General features: G+C 45.7%; 1 protein-coding gene across 2 annotated transcripts in view; it reads left to right on the top strand.

The window, feature by feature from the left end:
- Nucleotides 1-22,232, top strand: part of RSBN1L (round spermatid basic protein 1 like) — a 281,128-nt gene that overhangs the window by 119,131 nt on the left and 139,765 nt on the right. For both annotated transcript variants that reach the window (XM_078679246.1, XM_078679237.1), the window contains exon 3: nucleotides 11,173-11,819. In XM_078679246.1, coding sequence (XP_078535372.1) covers nucleotides 11,173-11,819 — 647 coding nt within the window. The remainder of the gene's footprint in view (nucleotides 1-11,172; nucleotides 11,820-22,232) is intronic.

Here is a 22,232-nt window from a genome sequence, read left to right as displayed (position 1 = left end):
CAATGTGAACATATTTAGAAATTATGGTTTCTAGCACTTTGCATATCAACGAAATGTCTATCTGACCAATTACAATGCTTCATCCATGGCCTTTCTGAGCTCCATTCATGAGGCCCCACAAGCTCCTCATACAACATAGCTTAGTGCCTCACGCAGCCTTGCTGGGTTTCTTGGGCAGCTCTTTTCAGGAAGGAGGTGTGGCCTAGTGGCCAGAGGTAGTGACTTGATGTGGGGAACCATGTTGCAATCCCAACCTCGGCTCAACGTTCTGTGATCCCTGTAAAGCACTTAATCTCCCTGAGGAGGAAAAAGTGTGTAAAGTTGCCTGATTCTGCTTTAAAGTGTTCTCGTGCAATTGTGCCAGGTTGATGATATTAAAAATACTGCCGGTCGCAATACTTGCATGGAACAGCCGTGGTCCTCCCGTTGTAAAAAGCTCAAATGCCATTGCACCAGGTTTTCACTATTAAAAATACTGCTGATGGCAATACTCGCATGGAACTGCGGTGGTACTCTATTTGCTCCACTGAGCTTCAAACACGTCTATTAGGATCCTCCCAACACCTATCCCAGCTCGCTACAGCACCTACTAATATCCTCAAACTACTTTACTAAGCTCAGCACACAGTTCTACTGAACATCTAACATTCCTTCCTAGCTCCCGGCATGGCCCTCCTGGCCAGCACCCCGATCTTGTACCACAGCACTGTTATCCCACTCAAATGGACTCACTGAGTTCTGCGCATGGGCATATTTTGTCCGGATTTTCTGAGCTACTCACAGCCTGGCTGAGCATCTCGAATAGCATGCCTGAACTCAACACACCTTCCTACGGACCTCTATGCATAGCCCTAACAATATCCTCTCACATAGCTCTGCCCTTGGGGCCGTCGCCTCACCCCGGGGCCAGATTGGCAGTTGTCGAGCAGCTCTGCGGGCCGCACTGCCCCAGACACCTAATTAAACAAGACGCAGGGGCCGGGCCTTTCATGCGGGTTATGCGCCTGTATGTACTTACCCACAGGAAGCCGCCTTGAACTCAGGGCCGGAATAATCTCCACAGGAAACTCACAATTAGATTGGCAGAGCCCTGGGACTCTTAATAGTTTAGGATGTCCTGACACCTTTTTAAGTGTTGTCAGGCCGGGTGCAGTCGTTCACCCCGCGCTGTTGCAGTATCACAGAAAGGGAACAACTGGCTGTTGGAAAGGTAGCTCAGTGGGCTGTGTGCCTGCGGCAGATATCTATGACTATAATTTCTGCTGAGCCCAACGGAACCATTCATCCTTCCGTGGACGATAAAATCAGAACCGTAGTGAGTTAAAAAATATATTTATAAATTCACACTGGACACTTGGTGATGGGCGATACGTGTTTTATTTATTTTTGTGTTAACTTGTCGTTTTACCAAAAATATTCAAGTTTTCGGTGCACCAGTGTACCTTTTTAACCCTTAAACAAAGTACTTTGACGTCAATGAGGTGGAGGGAGGGCTGGTGGGGACATTCTTGAGAGGATTTTGTGACGAGAGTTGGACTGATAACTAGGGAAAGTGGGGGACTGGCCCTTTGCACAGTGCTTTTGCTTCTTAGGTAATGTCATGTTTGTGTAGATTCACAGAATATCTCAGGCCAGTATTTTTGTGCCCGGTGATGTGTAGGTCTGGAAGTTCAAATGACAGAGCAGGCTGGACGTGTTTCTCATGATACTGGAACATTTAACAGATACTATAAAGGGCTATAGCGCCAAGACTGGCGCCACAGAAGGTGAGATTAAAATCAGCGGCCTAATGGCCCCGCGTTACACGTGACACTTTAATCAAGCTACGTTACGTTTGTTTGCTTCCGCATTAAATTATCACATATATTCACAGCCAGTAATAGGTTAGTCACGTGTCAAATATTCAGCAGGCTAAGATTTTGTGTGCGCGATATGTAAAGTGGCAAAAACAACTTGCACTGCCTGCTTCTTTAGTGTTTGTCCTTGCTGTCACTCGTGTGCTGTTATCTTGCCCACAGAGGCAGGCAGGTGTGCGAATGTGCAGATGACAGTGGTGCAGCACGACGGAGTCATGCAACGGAAATAACATAGAAAGGCGCGGAGGTAAGGCAGCCTTAGCGCTGAAGACTTCAAAGTGTAGGTGCAGTGTTGACTGTTGTTTCTCTCCAGTGCATATTTTGGAGGCAGGGTGTTATAAGTTTCTGTGGTTCCTGGGTCAAAAACCCGGACCAGCACCTTAAGATATGGAGGCAGTGGAGAAAGTTACCAACTCTGGGGTCACAGGTATGGCTCAGACTCCCCTGTCTGCTAAGCGATAAGGAGCACAGTGTTTCTCGTGTCACTACTGGTATCCTTTAAGTTTTGGCTTACCAGTAGCCACGTATTCTCATTTTTTTTTTTTTTAATTAAAAAAAAAACTTTTATTGGCATCAGCATGAATATACAAAAACATACAAAAATATATATATAGGACTTGCCTGAAAGCAAACCTCTCACCAGGGATGATGTGGAGAAGAGTGCGCTGGTACTCGTGTGAGGCGCTCCTATGTGTGTGTGTTTTAATATATTTGTTTACTATACTAATATGGGGTGTCACGGTGCTGCACCACCCAGAAGGTTACAAACGCCTTAGGATACCCGGCCATAGTCAAGGTGTACTGAAGCCTATCCCCTTCTGTCAGTCTGACTTGAGCAAGCTGCTCAATCAGTGCCCCAGTGCCTCCCTATGCCCTCTCCCAAGGTGCCACTTCAGTGCTCCAGAAACCCTTGGAGCTATAAGCGTGCATTTCCAGCTCTGCAGTACTAAATTCCTAGACTCTGCAGTACTAAATTCCTAGACTCTGCAGGTGGGGGAGGGGGCTTGGAGACCCTGCCAGACAAATGCTCCTGCCTAGTGGTAAAGTAACCAGAGTCCTAGGGTTGAGCACCCAGCAGCTATGTGAGGAATGTCTTTTTACAATTAGGATAGCTGCTGTTCTTCTGCTTCTGTTTAATTGGACTACTCGTGGCTAATAGGGAATGAATTGTAGCGCGCTATATGCATTGATAACACACACCAGAATTATTGTGCTTATGCTGAAGGTGTTGGTTCTGGGTGATCTCTCCTAATAGTCTCTCTAGCCTGCTTGTTGTAGGTATACTGACGCGGACACTGCTTCTCCTGGGATTTTCTTTGCTCTACGTAAATTTGGAGCCACTGGATGCAGATTCCCACTGTGCTCACTCATTTCTGCCTTTTCTTGGCAGTTTGCGTCCTGTCGTCCGTGGCAATGCACATCTCTTACCCCTTCCCAGCATGTCTGTAGTTTCGCCATGAGAAGCCTACTTTGGCTAATGGTTACATTGAAGCTCTGTAATCACTGTATGGCAACTGTTCCTAAAACTAAGATCCATAACAAATTTGGTTATGTTGGCGGAAGAGATAGAGGGAAAGAAAGAAGTCTCTATATGTGGTTCTCAATTCCTCGTCCATCCAGCGTCAGGGCAGGTAATGGGCCAGAACCAAGGGGCTTGTATATATTCCACATCAATACCGCGGGGACAGCTGAAGAGGCACAAGACTTTCTTTTTAAGGGGTAACAGGTTGGAACACGAGATAGGTGTTCCTTTAAGCGCAAGTCATGCATACAAACCTGAAAAGAGGTACCATAGGAAATAGGGTTTCTTTTCCCTACTCCTATTTATTTATTTTCACCTTCACACGGTCCTGACGAAGCGCATGGGGCTCCATTAGGGACCCAATCTCAGCGCGAAACATGTTGACCTATTCACACACTCAGTCACATAAGGGCACTAGTAGCAGCAGAGTAATACCCTGACCTCTATGTCATTTAATAGAGGTGCCCCAACGCCCCTGTATAACTCTTTTATCCTTACCTTCGAGACCAGCGAATAAAAATTGTCCTCGCGGTACCGGTGGGGTAATTTTAACACACTAGCACCAACCCTATAAGTCCCACATACCTGCATTCACAACTGCGGCGTCTCCTAAAAAGATATCTGGCAAAGAGCCCTCTGCAGGGCCCGTGGTGGACAGCAGCCTCAGCCCCACGAGGAGCAATGCCCGATGATGAAGCATGACGCTCGCAAGGGTGTGTGAGGGCACTAATTCCTAAAGAAAAAATTCCCTCAACTTCATTAATTGGGAACCACATATAGAGACTTATTTCTTTCCCTCTATCTCTTCCGCCAACATAACCAAATTGGTTATGGATCTTAGTTTTAGGAACAGTTACCACACAGTGATTACATGTTAGTTCTTCGGGGCAACGGTACTGAACCGAGCCTTTTTTCTGAACTGCTCCCTGTCCCCCATTCTTTAGTGTCGCACAATACATTGAAGCTCTGCCATCTTTCCTGCTCTCCTTTTCGTTACTCTGCTGCATAGACGCACTGTACATGACATGTTGACCAGTGAGCTGCTCTCATAAGAGCACTGGCTCTATGTACTTGCCGTATTATTAACTGGAGCCAAATGCACCTCCTAACCAAAGCTGCGCTTGGTGTTACTCTTTGCCCCACACCAGCACATTTTAAACTGCATGTTGGTTCACTCCATGTTGCGCCTAATGACCTGAATACCACTGTGCAGTTATTCTAGCTCCGGGAATTCATTTTGTCATCATGTTTTGCCAATGCACCTTCATCCAAACTATTCCCAGCAGTGGTGCAAGCTTCCCACACATAAACCACTACAGCTCAGCAGTAGAGCAAGCTTTCTGCACATAAACCACTACAGCTTAGCAGTAGTGCAAACCTCCCACATATAAACCAATACAGCTCAACAGCAGTGCGCCTCCTACACAAAAGATCGCTGCAGCACAGCAGCAGTACAAGCTTTCCTCACACAAAGGACGGGTGCAGCATGGTCTGCGCTGGTACAAGTTTCAAAAACAGTGCTAGAAAGGTTTTTCAAAAGGGTGGATATAATTAAACTCCACATATCTACTCCATGCTACATAGCAACACACCACATAAATACACTCCACACCATGCAACATAATTCTGCTCAACATAATTTCACTCAATACCACAGTTTCATGCAACAAAATTCAACTCCACACAATTCCATTCCACAGTGCAAAATTCCACTCCACAACACAGATTTCCAATACACACGACTACATACATCAATCCACCCCACAAAATTCCACATAATGCCACATATTTCAACACCAAGCCACATAATTCCACCCAATACATGCCACTCCACGACACACAATACCATTGCACATAAGGCCACCACACTTAATATCACATAATTACTATCCACATAATTCCATTGCACACAAATGCACTGATCCAGCATATCCCATATTGCTTAGCCTCTTTGAGTCTATATCCTTCTCTCCCCTTCATTCTCCCACACACTCTTTCCACTACTTTTCTAGAGTTCATTCACCACTTCATACACAAATCTTCCTATCACTCTCAATCTTACTTTCTATCTATTGTATACATATCTCGCCCGTATCTATTCAGCATACCACATATCCAGTATACAAGTACAATGCACACCACACAAATCCACTAGAAACATATCCACTCCACTACAAATACGCAAGTAAAAAATATATAATTACAATGCCAATAGCTCTAACTTTCGCAGATGCTAGACCAATTGTATAACAAGTGTTGGTTTCAAAATAGGGAATATGATTGCTGACTCCCAGGACTCTGGAATCGGCCCATGCACTACAGATCTAAAGACATTTGTAAGCAAGGATGCCCATAAGGAGGCGTTTGATTTAAAAAAATGAATAATACAAGTTCATTGGAAACGCCATCTGGGCCTGGAGCCTTGCCTGCTATACTCCTATTTATAGTGTTAATAACCTCTTGTTCAAAAGGAGATTGGAAATCACATGGGATTAAAGGTGAATTACAGGCATGGCCTCGTAAAGGAGACACATCCTCTGGGGCAAAAATTATTTTATAATGCTTGACCCATGCCTCCATTGAGAAAAAAACGGTCCATTGATCACTTCCCAGCATCCTGGAGGTTGTCTCAAGCTTTACTCTGGTCTCGGCCTTTCTCTCATCCACAACCTGTTTATTTAGGCCCCAGGCTTGCTTGACCTGAGATGCTACCCTGGGAATATTTTTGGGTGTAGCCAGCAACGTTTTGTGTACAGCTGAACATGCCGAATTAAACCAGCGGTTAAGAGCCCTCTCCCAGGAAGGGTTAAGAGGCATAAGATAAATAGAAATCGTTTTAGACTTGGAAAATTCAAGCTGAATCGGGCCAGTCCTGTCCATAATAGAAGCCTTTGCGTCATCAACAATAAGATTTTGTTTTATTCTGAGGCCTTTATTCCAGGTCAGCTCCAAGTTATTGGGCTGGCTTACCTGAGGAGTCTTAATGAGAGAATTAAATTTAATAAAAAGGGGTTATGATCACTTATACAATTTACTACTAAACAAGACAGTCTCAAGTGCATTTATCTAGCAGGCACTAGGGTCTTGATTAGAATGGTGCAGCAGATGCAGTAGCTAAACACCTAATATTGCTATATTTTACTACTAAACAGGCAATCACAAGTTCAGTTACCTTTTTCACAACTGGGTCATGATTTGACTGGTGCAGAGCAGCACTAGCAACAGGGAAAACACCTGGGCCAGACTGATTACCGGCAAAATATTACAAAGCATACTCAAGTCTACACGCACTCTACGCCACAGCTCTGAGTGAGCGAGTGGAAGCTCCCCTCTTCTGTGCGAGAGGCAAACCTGGTGTCATTGCTTAAACCCGATAAAGATCCCACAGAAATGAGCTCATACAGGCCGCTACCTCTGCTTAATGTAGATTAGAAGACATTGGCAAAGGTTCTAGCGAACAGGCTTGCACAGGTGGTCCCATCACTAGTCCACAGAGACCAAAAAGGATCTGTACCCTCTCGAAGTACCTTGTTGAATTTACGGTGCTTCTTCAGAGCTGTGGTCAGTTGACTTAGTACCCCAATGGCCACATGCAGGTTGCCTGATATTAGACCTAGAAAAAGCATTTGACTCCCTGGAATGGGAATTCTTATTCACAACTCTAGAGAGATACAACCTAGGTGTCTTGTTCCTCTGAAGGCCCGGCTGCTATATACGGAGTCAATCGTCTGAGTATAGGAAACAATTCTAGAACGAAGAGGGACCAGGCAAGCCTGCCCCTTATCCCCCTACTCTTCTCGCTAGCCATAGAACCACTAGCAGAGACAATCCCTACTGAGCCAGGGGAAGGCATCCCACTAGGAGATGGCATACACAGTGTCGCTGTATGCGGACGAACTACTGGTCTATATTAGAGAGATTAGGAGAAACCCTCACCAACTAGCGCATATCCTACAAGACTTACCCTCCCTTTCAGGACTGAGAGTTAACGTTGCTAAGTCCTGCCTTTATCCTTTTAACGAAGTGAACCAAGACCCAGGATACATCCTCAATGGGGTACGTGTACAGTGAAAGGTAGACACATTCTGATACCTAGGCATAAGAGTATAGGCGATCAACAGACTTGTTTGATGGCAACCTGGGCAGAGCACTAACTGCCATCTGCTCCCAGATGTCTTAAGGAGCATGCTCCCACTAGCTAACAGGCAGAGTAGCTCTCACTAAAATGGTGACACTCCCACGATTTCTATACTATTTTGTGAATCTGCCGATATATATCCCCTCCCCCCTCTCCGCTCGCTGAAGAAACTAATCGGAGATGTCATATGGGGCAATGTCCGGCAAAGAGTAGCGGTTAAAAAACGATATCTGCCCACAGACCAGGGAGGCCTAGCGGCCCCAAATTGTGAACAGTACTACCTAGCCGCTCAATTGCAATGGGTGGCTAGATGGTTAGCCGACCGCTATACTGATGATACCGCAACTACCTGTCCACCCTAAACGCTACCGCAACTGATGAGGCTATTTCAACTCAGTGTGAACAGAAGACAACCGGAAAAATTGCTACTCAAAGTGGTGTACAGATGCTTCCGCAGAAGTCTATACCTAACCCTACATATTACGCCATACGTGCCAGCGTTGCCTTTGGAAGGAATACCCAGGGGTTAAACACCAGTTACAGAAGCTGAACTATGAAACTGGCATGAGGCGGGTATTCAATGCATGGGAGATTTATACTGAGAAGGCACACTAATCCTATACACAACATTAATAGAAGAAGACGAGTTACCCCTAGGCCAATTCCTATTACATCGTTCACTAATAACCGCCCTTGTGTCTAGATGGGGCGACCTAACAAATGAGCCTCAAATCCACCTCACCACACAATACATGCACATTATGGGATAAGGCGGACACCTCACTGGGTGGTTGGCAGCCTCGTTGAGGCAGCACCCAGCAGCTAATCTAACATTGCTCCGACACCGGTGGAAGCAAGACATGGGTCGCCAACTCACAGACACTTGAGTGCTAGAAAGCCCGGAGCGTATCCCCAGAAATGCGCAATTCCGCCAAATCCAGTATTACATCACACAGCTCACCCGCTAAAATCCACCGGTACTTCTACCGCATCCATGTCACCTGCCCACACTGCACCCTCACTGACGCAGACTTATTACACATTCTCTGGAGATGCCCTCTCTATACCCATACTGGAAGGAAATTGGGGACACACTGGCTACATGAACGGATCGCTAAGTCCCATTTGAATGGCATTCCTACATTCTACATCTATGTCGTAGGCACTGGAACAATAAAGTAACTTCTAGAATCCTAAATCTGGGAATGGTGGTAGTTAAGGGATTAATCACTAAGAAATGGAAGGCCCAGGATCCCCCCTGCCCCCATATATTAGCATGACAACACTCCATGCTCACATGGGTCAAGGTAGAGATTATTTTGCTCCACAGAGAGGACACCATGGTTATAAATAAGATCCTGATTGCCACAAGCTGGGATGTGATGTTGGCCGAGTTACTACAAGCTCATGGCACTACCAGGGAGGGTTCACCCACGACTGACTCTGCAGATTAGAAATACACACAGAAAAAGCCTAATGCAATAGGCGGAGCAGAGGCAGTAGGTGACAAACCTGTTTGCATCCCAATCAATTCCAATTAATGAACAAATGTCAAAATGGTCTTTACACGTACCAGCACAGGAGGTGCATTAGGCAAGGGAATCGGGGGGCGGGCGAGCTCTGAACCTGTTATATAGCACCCGTTCTGATTTAAGTTGTCCCTATAACCTGATCACCCGCCTCCCTAAGCCACGAGACAACATGCAACAAATGATAGCACTGGCAAATGCTATCCACTAAGACAACATTGTGCATGCATGGATATAGGTAATACACAAATGTACTTCATAAACGTGCACTGCCTTTCAATATATGTTACAATAGAGAGCACAGACAGTACTGTTAATCGAATGGTTGCTTTAATAATAAATTTTTTTAATAAAAACAGATTTGAAAAAAATTATTTGAGTGGTGCAGCAGGTGCTGTGACACGGGGCCTAAAATTTGTCATGACCTCGTCGAAACATCTAATATTGCTATATTTTACTACTATACAGGCAGACACAATTGCAGTTATCTTGCAGTTAAAAGGGGCTTGACATGAATCGGGCAGCAGGTGCAGTGGCAACGGGGCCAAAAGCTCTAGCGACCGACTAAACGCAAAATAATGCTAATCTTTACTACTGAACAGGCAGTCACAAGTGCAGGTATTTAGCCGGCACTAGGGCAATGATTTCAATGGTGCTGCAGGTGCAGTAGCACCGGGGCCAAAAGTTGTCAGAACTCTTCTAAACATCATATATTGATTTATATCTAACTATTAAATAAGCAGTCACGTGTGGTTAGCTGGCAGGCACTAGGGTCAGGATTTCAATAGTGCAGCAGGTGCACTGACACCGGGGCCCAAAGCTCTAGGAACCACTCTAAACACCAACTATTGCATTATTTTACTACTAAACATTTGTGCACAATTGCAGTGAACTTATAGGCAATAGGATTTTATTGGCACATGGAGGGGCTCCTGAGAAACCCCTCATGGGCAGAAAAATGCCCCCCAAATGTTTTGGGGCTTCAACGTAAATCTGTACAGATACCCGCAGGGCTCAGCGTGATGCGTGATCCCCAGTGTAACCTAGCAATGGATCCGCTGATCCGAAGTAGAATAGAAAAATATATATCTATATATTATACACCCACTCACCCACCACACCGCCGCCGCCGCCCACGGCCAAAGGTTGTGCACAGCTTGGTGTTGGGTGCATGTGGGTGGGTTGGCTGCAGGCAAGGCCCTGTGGCTAACCCCCACTGCGCATGGCCAAAGAGCGTGTGTGGAGGTGATTTATTAATTTACGGTAATGATATCTCACTTTACGTTAAAATAGTACAAATTCACTGAAGAAAACAAAGTTCTAGTTAAGTTCACGTTTTACCTACACATAACCATAGAAATTCAGCATTAATAGTTATACTTATCTGAAGACTCTATAAGTTGTGCCATTAACTAACTTTTAGGCCAGAAGTTATAGTTTCTTAACTTAAGTATAACTTTAACTGCTGAATTTCTATGGTTTTATGTGGGTAAAACGTGAACCTAACTATAATATCTCCCTCTCTAAGCTTTGTTTTTTTCAGCGATTATTTTTTTTCAAGTCTGTACTACTGGTCCTGCTATCCAACGCCTGAAATGTAAACCAGATAATCCCACTGGTCATAATTTAGAAGATCAAAAAAGTATTCCAGGGAGGACATGATTATCCAAACATAATGTAAAATGCAAATTTATGGTAGAAAAATATATTAACTCATTGAACTACCCTTAAAAAATAAAGGTTTCCATCAAATTACATTGGCTGTGAACAATCTATATACTGTTATTGAACACTCTGATAGATTGCTAACTATTAAATATTTCTTCTCAACCAAGTCCGCCATCTATATAACATGTAAATATGGAACTCAATGACTTTGTACTCAATCATAACTACTTCCTATACCAGAAACAGATGTGCCATCAGTAGCGTGGGCCAGCAATGTGATTTAATTTGCTTCCTCTTATGCCAGCCTATTTATGGGTTGATATGAGAGGGATTATTACTGGAATGATATCTCCGACATTGGCCCAAGACCCGTTATAGTGGATCTCAAGGGTTATTGAAATTAAGTTGTAGGTTTCCCACTAATTTTTTATTTTATTTTTTATCTCAAATTCTTTACAGGTGACAACGAGAAACCGACTGTAAATGCTGAGGAATTGCTGATCAAGAAAGTCAAGAAGAAAAAGAAAAAGAAACACAAAGAGAGCGAAAAGCGAAAGCATCCAAAGATGTATAGCAAATCCATTCAGACTATCTGCTCAGGTTTGGTTTCTAATGTTGCGGATCAAGAAACCAAAGTAAATCTCGCTGATCATCTTGAAAAAGTCACAGGGAAGAATACAGAAATCAAGAGTGAAAACGATGGTGAATCCCAGATATTAGAGAATAGTGAGTTTCCATTTGTCTCTTTAAAGGAGCCTCGGGTTCAAAGCAAAATCAAACAATTGGACACGGAGTTTAAACGGCTCATTCATATTGAGCATCAGCCTAATGGAGGCGCATCTGTGGCTCATGCCTACAGCAAAGAACTCTCCCACTTGTCTCCTGTGGAGATGGAGAGATTTGCAGAGGAGTTTGTGGGTCTGGCTTTTAGTGAAAATGACAATTGTGCAGCTTACTATGTAATGGGTATTGTTCACGGGGCAGCTAAATATTTACCTGACTTTTTAGACTACTTTTCCTTTAATTTTCCCAATTCGCCAGTGAAAATGGAGATTTTGGGAAAGAAGGATATAGAAACAACGACTATTTCAAATTTTCATGCTCAGGTAAGACTTCAAATATATACTTTTGTGTAGTATATAAATATTTTAACAGCTTTCAAAATAGATTGTGTATATTTGAACAGTATTGCTTGCAGTGAATTATTTTAGAACCACCACGTTTTTATTCAGCATAAGTTAAGAAAAAACACTTTGTTAAACATGAAGTTGAAGAATGTAGAAATGTTTGTTAGACAAACTGTTTCAAGGTTAATTCTTAATTTATCGAGCTATAAAAATTGTTTTTTTTTAACACTTTTCGCTTCACTTCTTTATTGTTAACTTTCCTTGCTCTTGAATAAGTTACATTTGCATATTAACATTCCTCCATGGTTTTGCAAAGTTCCACCCGATATATTTTCTTTCAGAGGTAGTGGAGTGCACGAGTACTATGAGGTAGTTGCGCTCAGTTTCACATCAGTAAGGCTGCAGAATCTTGGTCTAGCTTCCCCGGAATTTAAGCAGATCAATCAGTTTTAAGTGGCTGTCTGCCTCGGGTCATCAGTACACCAATTATAATAATGCATAGCGTAAAAATGACCCAGCAGTTGGTTCCTGATTTCATTTGTCTTTTGTGCGTTTTTTATGTCTTTGTTCAATTTCTTGGCCGTTTTATGCAGGTAGTTGCCTGTTATACATACACGCAGTCGGATTGTAGAACACACATTCTATACACGTTGATGTATGCTGCTTTTAACATTAAAATTCTGGCATTTTGCAAACTCCGTTGAAAATGAACCAACATATTAAAAGTTGCTTAATGCACTAAGTGTAGACAGTTTATAGATTTAAGGCCGCAGGTATGCCTCTTAATGAGGTTGAGATCAGTAGAAATAGCTGCCTGGAATGAGTAAATGTAATTGTGAGTCCCATTTCTATAGGGAAATAGTTAAAATAAATACCTATTAAAATGCACAGAGCTTGCTGTCAGTTTGCCAGAATGCCGACTGTCAGTTTGCCTGTTTCTGTCAGTTTGCCAGAATGCTTAATGCACTAAGTGGAGACAGTTTATAGATTTAAGACCGCAGGTATGCCTCTTAATGAGGTTGATTGTAGAACACACATTCTGTACACGTTGATGTATGCTGCTTTTAAAATTAAAATTCAGGCATTTTGCAAATTCCGTTGAAAGTGAACCAACATATTAAAAGTTGCTTAATGCACTAAGTGGAGACAGTTGATAGATGTAAGGCCGCAGGTATGACTCTTAATGAGGTTGAGATCAGTAGAAATAGCTGCCTGGAATGAGTAAATGTAATTGTAATTCCCATTTCTATAGGTATATAGTTGAAATAAATACCTATTAAAATGCACAGAGCTTGCTGTCAGTTTGCCAGAATGCCGACCGTCAGTTTGCCAGTTTGTCTGTCAGTTTGCCAGAATGCTTAATGCACTAAGTGGAGACAGTTTATAGATTTAAGGCCGCAGGTATACTCTTAATGAGGTTGAGATCAGTAGAAATAGCTGCCTGGAATGAGTAAATGTAATTGTGATTCCCATTTCTATAGGGAAATAGTTGAAATAAATACCTATTAAAATGCACAGAGCTTGCTGTCAGTTTTCCAGAATGCCGACTTTGGGCACAAAATGCAGTCTCTGTCATTCCTAGCTGTTTTTATCTAGTTCCTTTTCAAATGTAAACATGTTCACTGTTTTTGAACACCCCATTCAACTCTCTTGGTCTGAATCTTTTATCTGTATGCTATGCTGCAAACTTACCAAAGCTACCTTGTTTTACCATCGGTATGTTTTTTCCTTCCAAATAAGCTGGGATATTAGTTTGACACTTAAAGCGCTCTTCTGAATGTAAACACTTTGCATTATTACCTTTGTTAAAATGTTGGGATGCTTGAAAAGTGCATCATATTGTGAAGTAATCTGTGGTGTTAATGTATGATACATAACAGCATTTTAAGTCACCAGATCGCGGTGGAAGCACTCCTCTTCCTCATACACTGCTGTCTGACTTTCACCTCAACACCTACCTAGCGTTCTCCAGCACAGAGCATGACTACCTCCTGTTTAGGTCTCGCCTGGTGTTGCAGCGCAAAGCGCTGCTCGCCCAGCGAGAGATATTGTAAGAAATTAGATTTGAGAAGGGGACTCGAAGCCCCGCCCCTCATTTTCATTGGCTGGCGTCGCCGTTTGTGCTAAACGGTGGCCTACCATTGGAAATGAGGTATTTTTGTTGCTGCACGTCCAAAGTCAAGTAAGCTGTGATCCCAGGGGAAGTGGTATCCCTTCCCTATCTCTATTGCGAGAGGTTCCCTTTACGCAGTGGACTCTCTCAGAGGGGTCTCTGAGACTCCAAGGCCTACATACTGGATCCTTCCCCAAAAAGGGGAGAGGGAGTGCTTTGGCAAGGGGTGCCATACCATACCTCAAGTGTGAGTGGCTCCCTTGGCGCAGTGGACTCACTCAGCGGGTTCGCTGAGACTCCAGAGTATAAATATTGGATCTTTCCCCAACAAGGGGAGAAGGAGTGCTTAGTCAAAGAGCACAAAGGACAGGGGGTAGGCAGAGTAGCAAGCAAGGGTAGAGATTCATGGGAGAGAGGATAGGAGCTAGGGAAGAGACAATAAGGGGAGACGAAAAGAAGTCTGCCTAAAGACCGACTGGGTAGGTGACGACCAAGGAGGGAATCCACGGCCCATCTCCCCTATAGCTAAACTAAGTAGCTCCATCGGGCATCAGACAAAATAGTTCAGTATCAAAACATTGAGAGAGGAGGGAGGGGGAGACATAAATAGAGGGAGGATGTGGTAGGAGACGACAGGAGAAACGAAAGGAAGTGCAACAATGTGGTTCAACAATATACTAGAAAAAGAACAACAAGTAAACATTAAATCAAACAATAAGCAATACAATTAGGGTAGGAGAGAAAAGAGAGAGAAAGCAGTGGGACGTAGGGGAGGAGGGAAAGTGATGATAAGGGAAGAGAAAACCGTAGAGACGAAAGGAAGTCTGTCTAAAGACCGACTGGGTAGGTGACGACCAAGGAGGGAATCCACGGCCCATCTCCCCTATAGCTAAACCAGGTAGCTCCATCGGGCATCAGACAAAATAGTTCGGTCTCAATACATTGAGAGAGGAGGGAAGGAGAGACATAAATAGAGGGAGGATGCGGGAGGAGACGACAGGAGAGACGAAAGGAAGTGCAACAATGTGGTTCAACAATATACTAGAAAAAGAACAACAAGTAAACATTAAATAAAACAGTCAGCAATACATTAGGGGAGGAGAGAGAGGAGAGAAAGTAGTGGGGGGTAGGGGAGGAGAGGATAGAGAGTGAGGATAAGGAAAGAGACAACCGTAGAGGCGAAAGGAAGTCTGTCTAAAGACCGACTGGGTAGGTGACGACCAAGGAGGGAATCCACGGCCCATCTCCCTATAGCTAAACCAGGTAGCTCCATCGGGCATCAGACAAAATAGATCGGTCTCAAGTGGCGAGGGAAGAGGTTCACAGAAAAAACAGGGTGGGGACAGAGGGCAAGGGCATGTGAGGGCAGAGGACAGAAGCTGGAAAGAGTAGGAGCGGAGAGGGGGAGGGTTAGGGGAAGGGAGAGGGGGAAGGTAAGGTCAGGAGAGACGCGGGCGCGGTAGCCTGAAGTCCGGCTGGGTAGGTGATAGTCAAAGGAGGGAGCCCAAAGTCAATCTCCCCCATAGCTGTGATATCTCTTCTTTTCCTCTGTCGCACCTTTTCAATAAACTCTCCAATGAGAATACTCTTCATCCAATTATTAAAGTTCCGGAGGTAGAAAATGCGACTTTGGCTGCGTTGTTCCAGTCCACACTCCTAAAGCACGTTGTAAAGAGCAGCTACTTTTGACCCATGGCCTTCAAGCCTTTTGTACTTTTAATTGCATAATGTATCAGTCGTTCCAAGATGGCTGCTTGCTTATTTAGTGGTGGAATAGATCTGGGGATTAGTCCTATCACTCTTTCCCTGCAACAAAACTACCTGGGTATAGTCCTCTATCTGTTTCTATGGGGGCAGATCAGCGTGCATGGTCCTTTGTTTCTGTTTGATAGCATGCTGAAAGCAATTAGTCCTATGTCTTTGCCTATGTGGAGGTGTGAGGTGAGTGGTCCTTTCTTTGATTTACCAATACAGCTAGCTAGCCATTTTGAAGTTCAACCGTTCAGGCACAAAATGGTGGGGCTTGTACTGTTCATCGAGGTGTTACCATCCAAATCACCCCCTCCACAGTGACATCAGGTCCAGTACCTGCCCAGCCCGGGCCTCCTTTCAGAATGCTCCAGAGCCAGTCCCAGCGATGTGAGCCAGTACTCGAGCGCTTACATCCCCCAGATGCAGCATACAGTTCAGGCATAGTCTCTCACATAATATCTCCGGTGGGGACACATTCGGCAAAGTCTTGCTGCTCGGGGCCCGGGGCAATCACACAGATGTCACACATCCCCTACCTTAGTTCAGCATGGCCGTTGCCCCCATGGCACCAACAGGGGGTAAGGAGAATAGAGAAGGGCACGCCAGTCCAGAAATCGCCGATCCGGCGGCCTGGCGCCTGAATTTCCAGCACAAGCCCAGCACTCATGCGTCGTCCCCTTATAAACATGTAAGCTAAAAATCTGTGCTTAGCATCGTGTGCTGCCCGACTGGTACTTTGCTGCTTCTGTCATTGCATCCACATATATAATACAACAAGTAACATTACACCTACAAAAAGGCAGTACTATTGGCTTTGTTAATTCTTGTCAGTTGCATAAGATAAATAAGCAACAACTATGGCTTCGTTGTATATAATATTGAACATGCTTTGCGGCGGTCAACAGGGGGTAAAAGACATTGTCATTTACAACGCCATTACTTGATTAATACTTCACGAAGGGGAAAAAAAACAATAACATTTTCAATGCCAATAGCTCAAAAAATGTCATTGTGAGATCTATTGCATTGTAAATGCTTGTTTGGGATTTGAAGCTGACCAATTTTTAGCTTGGTGTGTATTCCTGGTAGAGTTGATACCCAGTTTTTGGGTTTCGCCTGCCGAAGGCTGCGCTCTGCGCAGCTCTTCAGCGCAGGTGAAATCCTATGTCGTCAATAAGGACTCCTGGAACGTCCCCCGGCTCTCATTGGTTAGCTCCATAAATGGAGGCTAGCCATTGAGTGCCGGATCTGTCCATCAAGGCTGGACCAGATTCGGGGGCGTTCCGGAGATTTTTTCCCAGGGCGGAGTTACGTTTTTTCCCGTTCCCTCCCCTTTCACTGAAAGTGAATTCAGATGCGCTGTCCATTCCCGCCCCCTCCGTGTGCCTTTCCGCCCCCCTTGCTGTCCTGTGCACGTTTCCCGCCGTCCGTGTCCTCTCCCGCCCCCTCCCGCCGTCCGTGTCCTCTCCCGCCCCCCTCCCGCCGTTCGTGTCCTCTCCCGCCCCCTCCCGCCGTCCGTGTCCTCTCACGCCCCCAGCGAGTGCCCACCTCGCGATTTCTGCCCGCCTGCCTGCCTAGCGAGGGCCGCCGCGCTGCCCGCGGCGGCCCGGAAGTACCTGGCCGGCCGGCCAATCCCTTCGCGGCCGGCCGGAAGTCCCGCACCCGCAGCCCGGGGGAGGGAAAGGGAAGTGTCCGTTCTTTTAACTCACAGATTGCATTACGCAACCGAATGCCCTTATAGCTCCTGGACACTGGTGCAGCCAGCACCGTGCACTTGCTGTGCTGCTCAGCACTCCTGAGTGCTGCTCCTGTGCTGCGCAGCTCTCCTGGGACAGGGCTATGGTCACATGAGCAGTGTCGCAGGCGGGTGGAGATGGTGCGGTCGTCGGCTGTCCGCAGGCACTGCTCCGAGACTGGAATTGGTGACAAGCCCAGCTGTCTGTCTCTATTGCCGCAGGGACTACTCCGTGCCTTCGGAGTGCCAAGAAGATGAGCAAGTAGAAGTAGGGAGCTATTCGGCTCCTACGAGGAGGGCAGTGACACGCTGCATGCACTATGCTACTGCTGATGCACACAGTGAGATGTTCTAGGCTGTCCTAGGGCACCGCCCATACACTGATGCAAGAGGTACAGAGCTACGTATCTCTCCCGTGGCAGGGGGTATTATGCACTTAATGTACTGGCAGTGTTGTGAAGCTGGCGCATAACCAGCTGTGCCCGGCTGGCTTGTGGCAATGAGTACTGCGCACCGACTATTGCGCCAGTGCACTATCCTGCTACCCTATCACTGGCTCTCTTTTTTTCGCATTCCATTGTGTATGCAGTGCCCTAAAGTGCATTAAGTCGCTGCATGTTACTGTGCTAGGCAATCTTAAAGCGCATTGACGCCGATGCAAGTGGCGAGCGCCTTGTCCTGTGTGAAACGACCTCTGAGAATGCGCAGTGCCCGGGCAGCCCGCTGTGCGCACAGACGCAGCGCCTTAAGTATGTGGGTACAGACAGGACGGTGGGACTGACCTGCCAGCCGCCTCTCTCGGACATTTCTCCACAGCAAGTCCCAGGCTTTGGTGGTGGAGTCCCGCAGCTGCTCGCTGAACGACCTCCGGAGCTGCTGCTGCCTCGGAGTTTTCCTTTTCCCGGACATGATGGAGGAGACACCTCCGCTGAACTCTCGGGCAGATGCTCTGGGAGACCTGGGGCTGCCCCCGCGCCAGGGAGGCGCATGGGTGTGTCCGCAGCCGCCCGTGCTCGGCTTCACATCCTGGCACCCCCCTGCAGCCGGGCACCGACGGACTCTGCCAGTGGCCTCGATCCCGGCTGCCCAGACGGCGCCCTCCCCTTCTCCTCGTCCCCTTCCCACCACTGAGGTAACGGGAACGAGACAGGCGGCACCTCCCTGCGCGCGGCCTCCAGACAGCGCCGAGAGTCACTCCCACCCTCCCCGAGAGGAATAAAGACGGCTGCTTCCCGCCTCCTTCACCTTGGACAGCCCTGACTGCGGCGCTGCTGAACTCCTCGGCCCAGGTGACCCGCTACCTGCAGACGTCCCAAGGCTGCCTGAACCGGAAACAGGGCCTGAAATGGAAAAATAGAAGTGCAGGTACTCTGTACGAGAGTAGCTGCTTGTTTCTGAGAAGTGCCGGTACTCTGCAATTAAAAGTATTAAGTCACTCTCCCTCTCAAAATTACAAACTCACACATACAATACCCACGTTCAACTACTGAAGTACGACACACTCAAACACAAACATACAAAGAGGCACACAGACAACAGATAGCCATGCACAACTCCTCAAACGACAGAGTCACACACGCAGACAGACAGACACAGGGGGGCAGACGCGTCCGACTACTCAGAGACAGACAGGTGCACACAGAGTCACAGAGGACAGAAACACACAGACACACCGACACCCCACACAGGTGCACACGGGCGAAGATTGCAGGATGCCTACACATCTGCACCAATAGGCAAACAGTCACACAAACACACGTCCTGCAGCGCACTGGAGCTGTGCCATTGTGTGGCTGCATTTGCTGCATAATTCGTCCTCTGCTCCACCATGGCATGATTCGAACAAAAAACAAATCCGTTTCTATTTCACACACTTCAAACGTTACTAAAGTCGCAGTGACAACTGATGGCGGGCAGTGGAAGCCCCTCGTAAGGTTGTCTTCTCTCCTTTCTGAGGCTTGTTGCTGTGTTTGTGTGTTAAGACGAGCTGCAGACTATTGTTCCCAGACAGTTTTAACGAGGGTAAAAATGACAAAATGATGTCATGCTATCAGCAAATGCGTTGCATGACGCTGCACCATTTGCCTTTTCTTGCCTCATATTTCAGTCAACCCTGCTGCATAATGTGCCCCCCTCCGATGCATAATTCCAGTGCCTTGAGGTTATGTCAGATAAAGCACCCAGCCGAGCCGTGGCTTAGCTGTTCATCCTTCCAATGTCGATACATTGAATATCATCGAGGTGGTTACTCGGTGAGGTGCTCTGGATTATGTAATGAGATCCTTACAATGACACAATCCAGACGGATTGGGCGTCTAGGCGCTAGATTACGCTAATCTAGGAATGGTATTCAGCGACCAGGCGTCCTCAATGCGCCCAGCGCGTGTCCCAGCGCCTCTTGGCGCTTCGTTGTAGGTTTGCACTACGGACGGTGTGATTCTATGTGGTGTTTACTACTACGAGCCCGGCTGCTTCATAAAATGTTATTTAATGATTGTGGTTTAATTACACTAAAATACACATTGGTAAGCCATACCCTATCCATCCCTGGGCCCTAATAACCGCTTACTGTAGCTAGCTGCCACCCTGAGCCGACCCTAAAAACGCCTTACTGCCCCTAAACACTTCCTATGAGTGACCCTTAAAACTCCCCACTCCCCGCACACTGCCCACGCATGAGGCCTACAATCTGCCCACTGCCCCTGCGCACTGCCCCTCTCTGAACCCTAAAGGCACTTGTGTGCAGTTTTAAGAAGCACAAACTTGGCCACGGCAGTTGGAGCCCTTGGATTATATAATAGAGGGGAGGAGGCATGTTTTTTAGGCCCAGGGAGATTATGTGATTTTTTTGGTCAAGAATCACACAGTATATTGGCGCAAGGCGTTCAGCTGTGCTATTTGGCACCCCATTTGTAGGGTGATTAGATTGAGTGTATTTTACCGTTAAAGGACCTAGCACACTAGTGTAACCAGGTGCTGTATGTAGCACACGGACATACCAATAAAGGGAATTTAAACTGCATAGCTGCGCTGCTCTAACTTTTCCAAAGGCGAAACCATTGCATTGTAAATGCTTGTTTTTGCATGTCTTTGAATTGCTGCTTTCTGAACACAGGCTGTGCACCTTTGACTTGCTCGGTCTCCCTCTTTGCTCTTGCGAGGCCCCTGGGATCTATTTATTTTGCCTCCCCCTCAGAGCGATTCCTTGAAAGGGTAGACATTCTAAGGGCATAGACATTTTATCTGTTTAGGCTAAATTAAGTTTGGGGAACCGGAAACTATGCATCTTGAGTTAGTATCTACTGTTATACTTCCTGTTGAATTATATATCTGATCAGATGTTTTTATGAATGTTACACATCTGATGTATTTCATTGTCCTACAAATACTGTGTTACACCCACAGTATTATAATTTTTGCTCTCAAATTATGATTTACGCACCACTATAATGAACTGCTTGTTGATGAACACTATATACGTATGAGTGACGAAATGTTGCCAGACTGTTATCTGTACTCTGGTAAGTTGCAGTGCCCCCAGAGTATGTAAATGTTTCATTCTGATGTTTCTGCTATGCAAACGTCCTGTGCGCACGTATGTATGTCACTCCGAGTTTACCCCTCACAGTCACTAGGCTGCGCAGCCTGTAGAGCACTACTATATATGATGTGCTGTTCCTTGACTAGTTTATTGTTGCCATTAGAATATTTTAATACCAGCCTTTAATGTTGAATGCACCATCATGACACTCCTCCTAAGCTATATTAATACCTACACTAATATGCTACTGTTCTTTATACAACAGGAAGTGTGCGGCACACAACACAGCAACTCCGCTGCTCTAGTTTATGCTGCTCCTAGAATTTTCCTCCCACTGTGTACTGTAAGCTAATGTAATGGAGCCTCCTAATGGACAAGATCACCCACCTTCACCAACACACAGACATAAGTTCATACTCGTTCTTCATAAACTATCCCCCTAATTTAAAGAAAATAGCCAAAGGAATTCACACATGCAACACTAAACAATTACCTATAGTATAAAACTGGCTTTTTAATGCTTATGGAAAAATAAAGGAGTGGTTGGATAAAACCACTTTGGATCGAAGTAAAGACTTGCCAAAACACTCATCTGTAATTCGAAAAATAATGCCAAAAGCTAACTCTCCCTATTGCTGTACAACACAGAGTCTATTTTGATCAAATAATCTTAACTCCAGCCAGCAAATGTTTGAAAAGTTATACCCATCATCTGGCAGGCTAACACTGCTCCCAAGAGTTAAAGCTGCTTTCATGCCTTAGAGTACACTCGCTCTAGTAGCAAACGTCACCCAAGACTCACCACAAAGCTTTCATCAGCTAAACTGCAATAAGTACCACCTCAATCCGATACAGTCCCTTTAACTAGACTATCCTTCTTAAGAGGAATTATAAATCTGTCCTCTCCATCTCTTGAGAAAATTATTCCACCAGTAAACCCAGTCAGTAGTTGCCATAGTGAGTCCAGCAGGCCATGAAACCCACTAACTACGAAGTTCATTCAACTTTAAGAGGAATAGTTCTACTCTGTTTTCAATTTCTAACTCCAGCAACAAACACTGCCCTTTTGATGGATACTTTTAACTACAGATTTCTCAATTTTAGAATATCCTCTCTGGTCAGACTGTACCCAGAGAACTTCTAAAGCTGTGCGCATGTGTGCTGGTAAGTGGCATTGTGCAACTACGCATCAGCTGTGTACCATGCTGAGGCTGCTGGAAGCAGATGTCTGTATAGGGCCCACATGAGGTG

Source organism: Lissotriton helveticus, chromosome 1_1 (genome assembly GCF_964261635.1).
Source record: "Lissotriton helveticus chromosome 1_1, aLisHel1.1, whole genome shotgun sequence".
In the NCBI taxonomy this organism is placed as follows: domain Eukaryota; kingdom Metazoa; phylum Chordata; class Amphibia; order Caudata; family Salamandridae; genus Lissotriton; species Lissotriton helveticus.
Note: the sequence above shows the minus strand (reverse complement) of the source record. Positions and strands in the feature narration are given on the sequence as shown.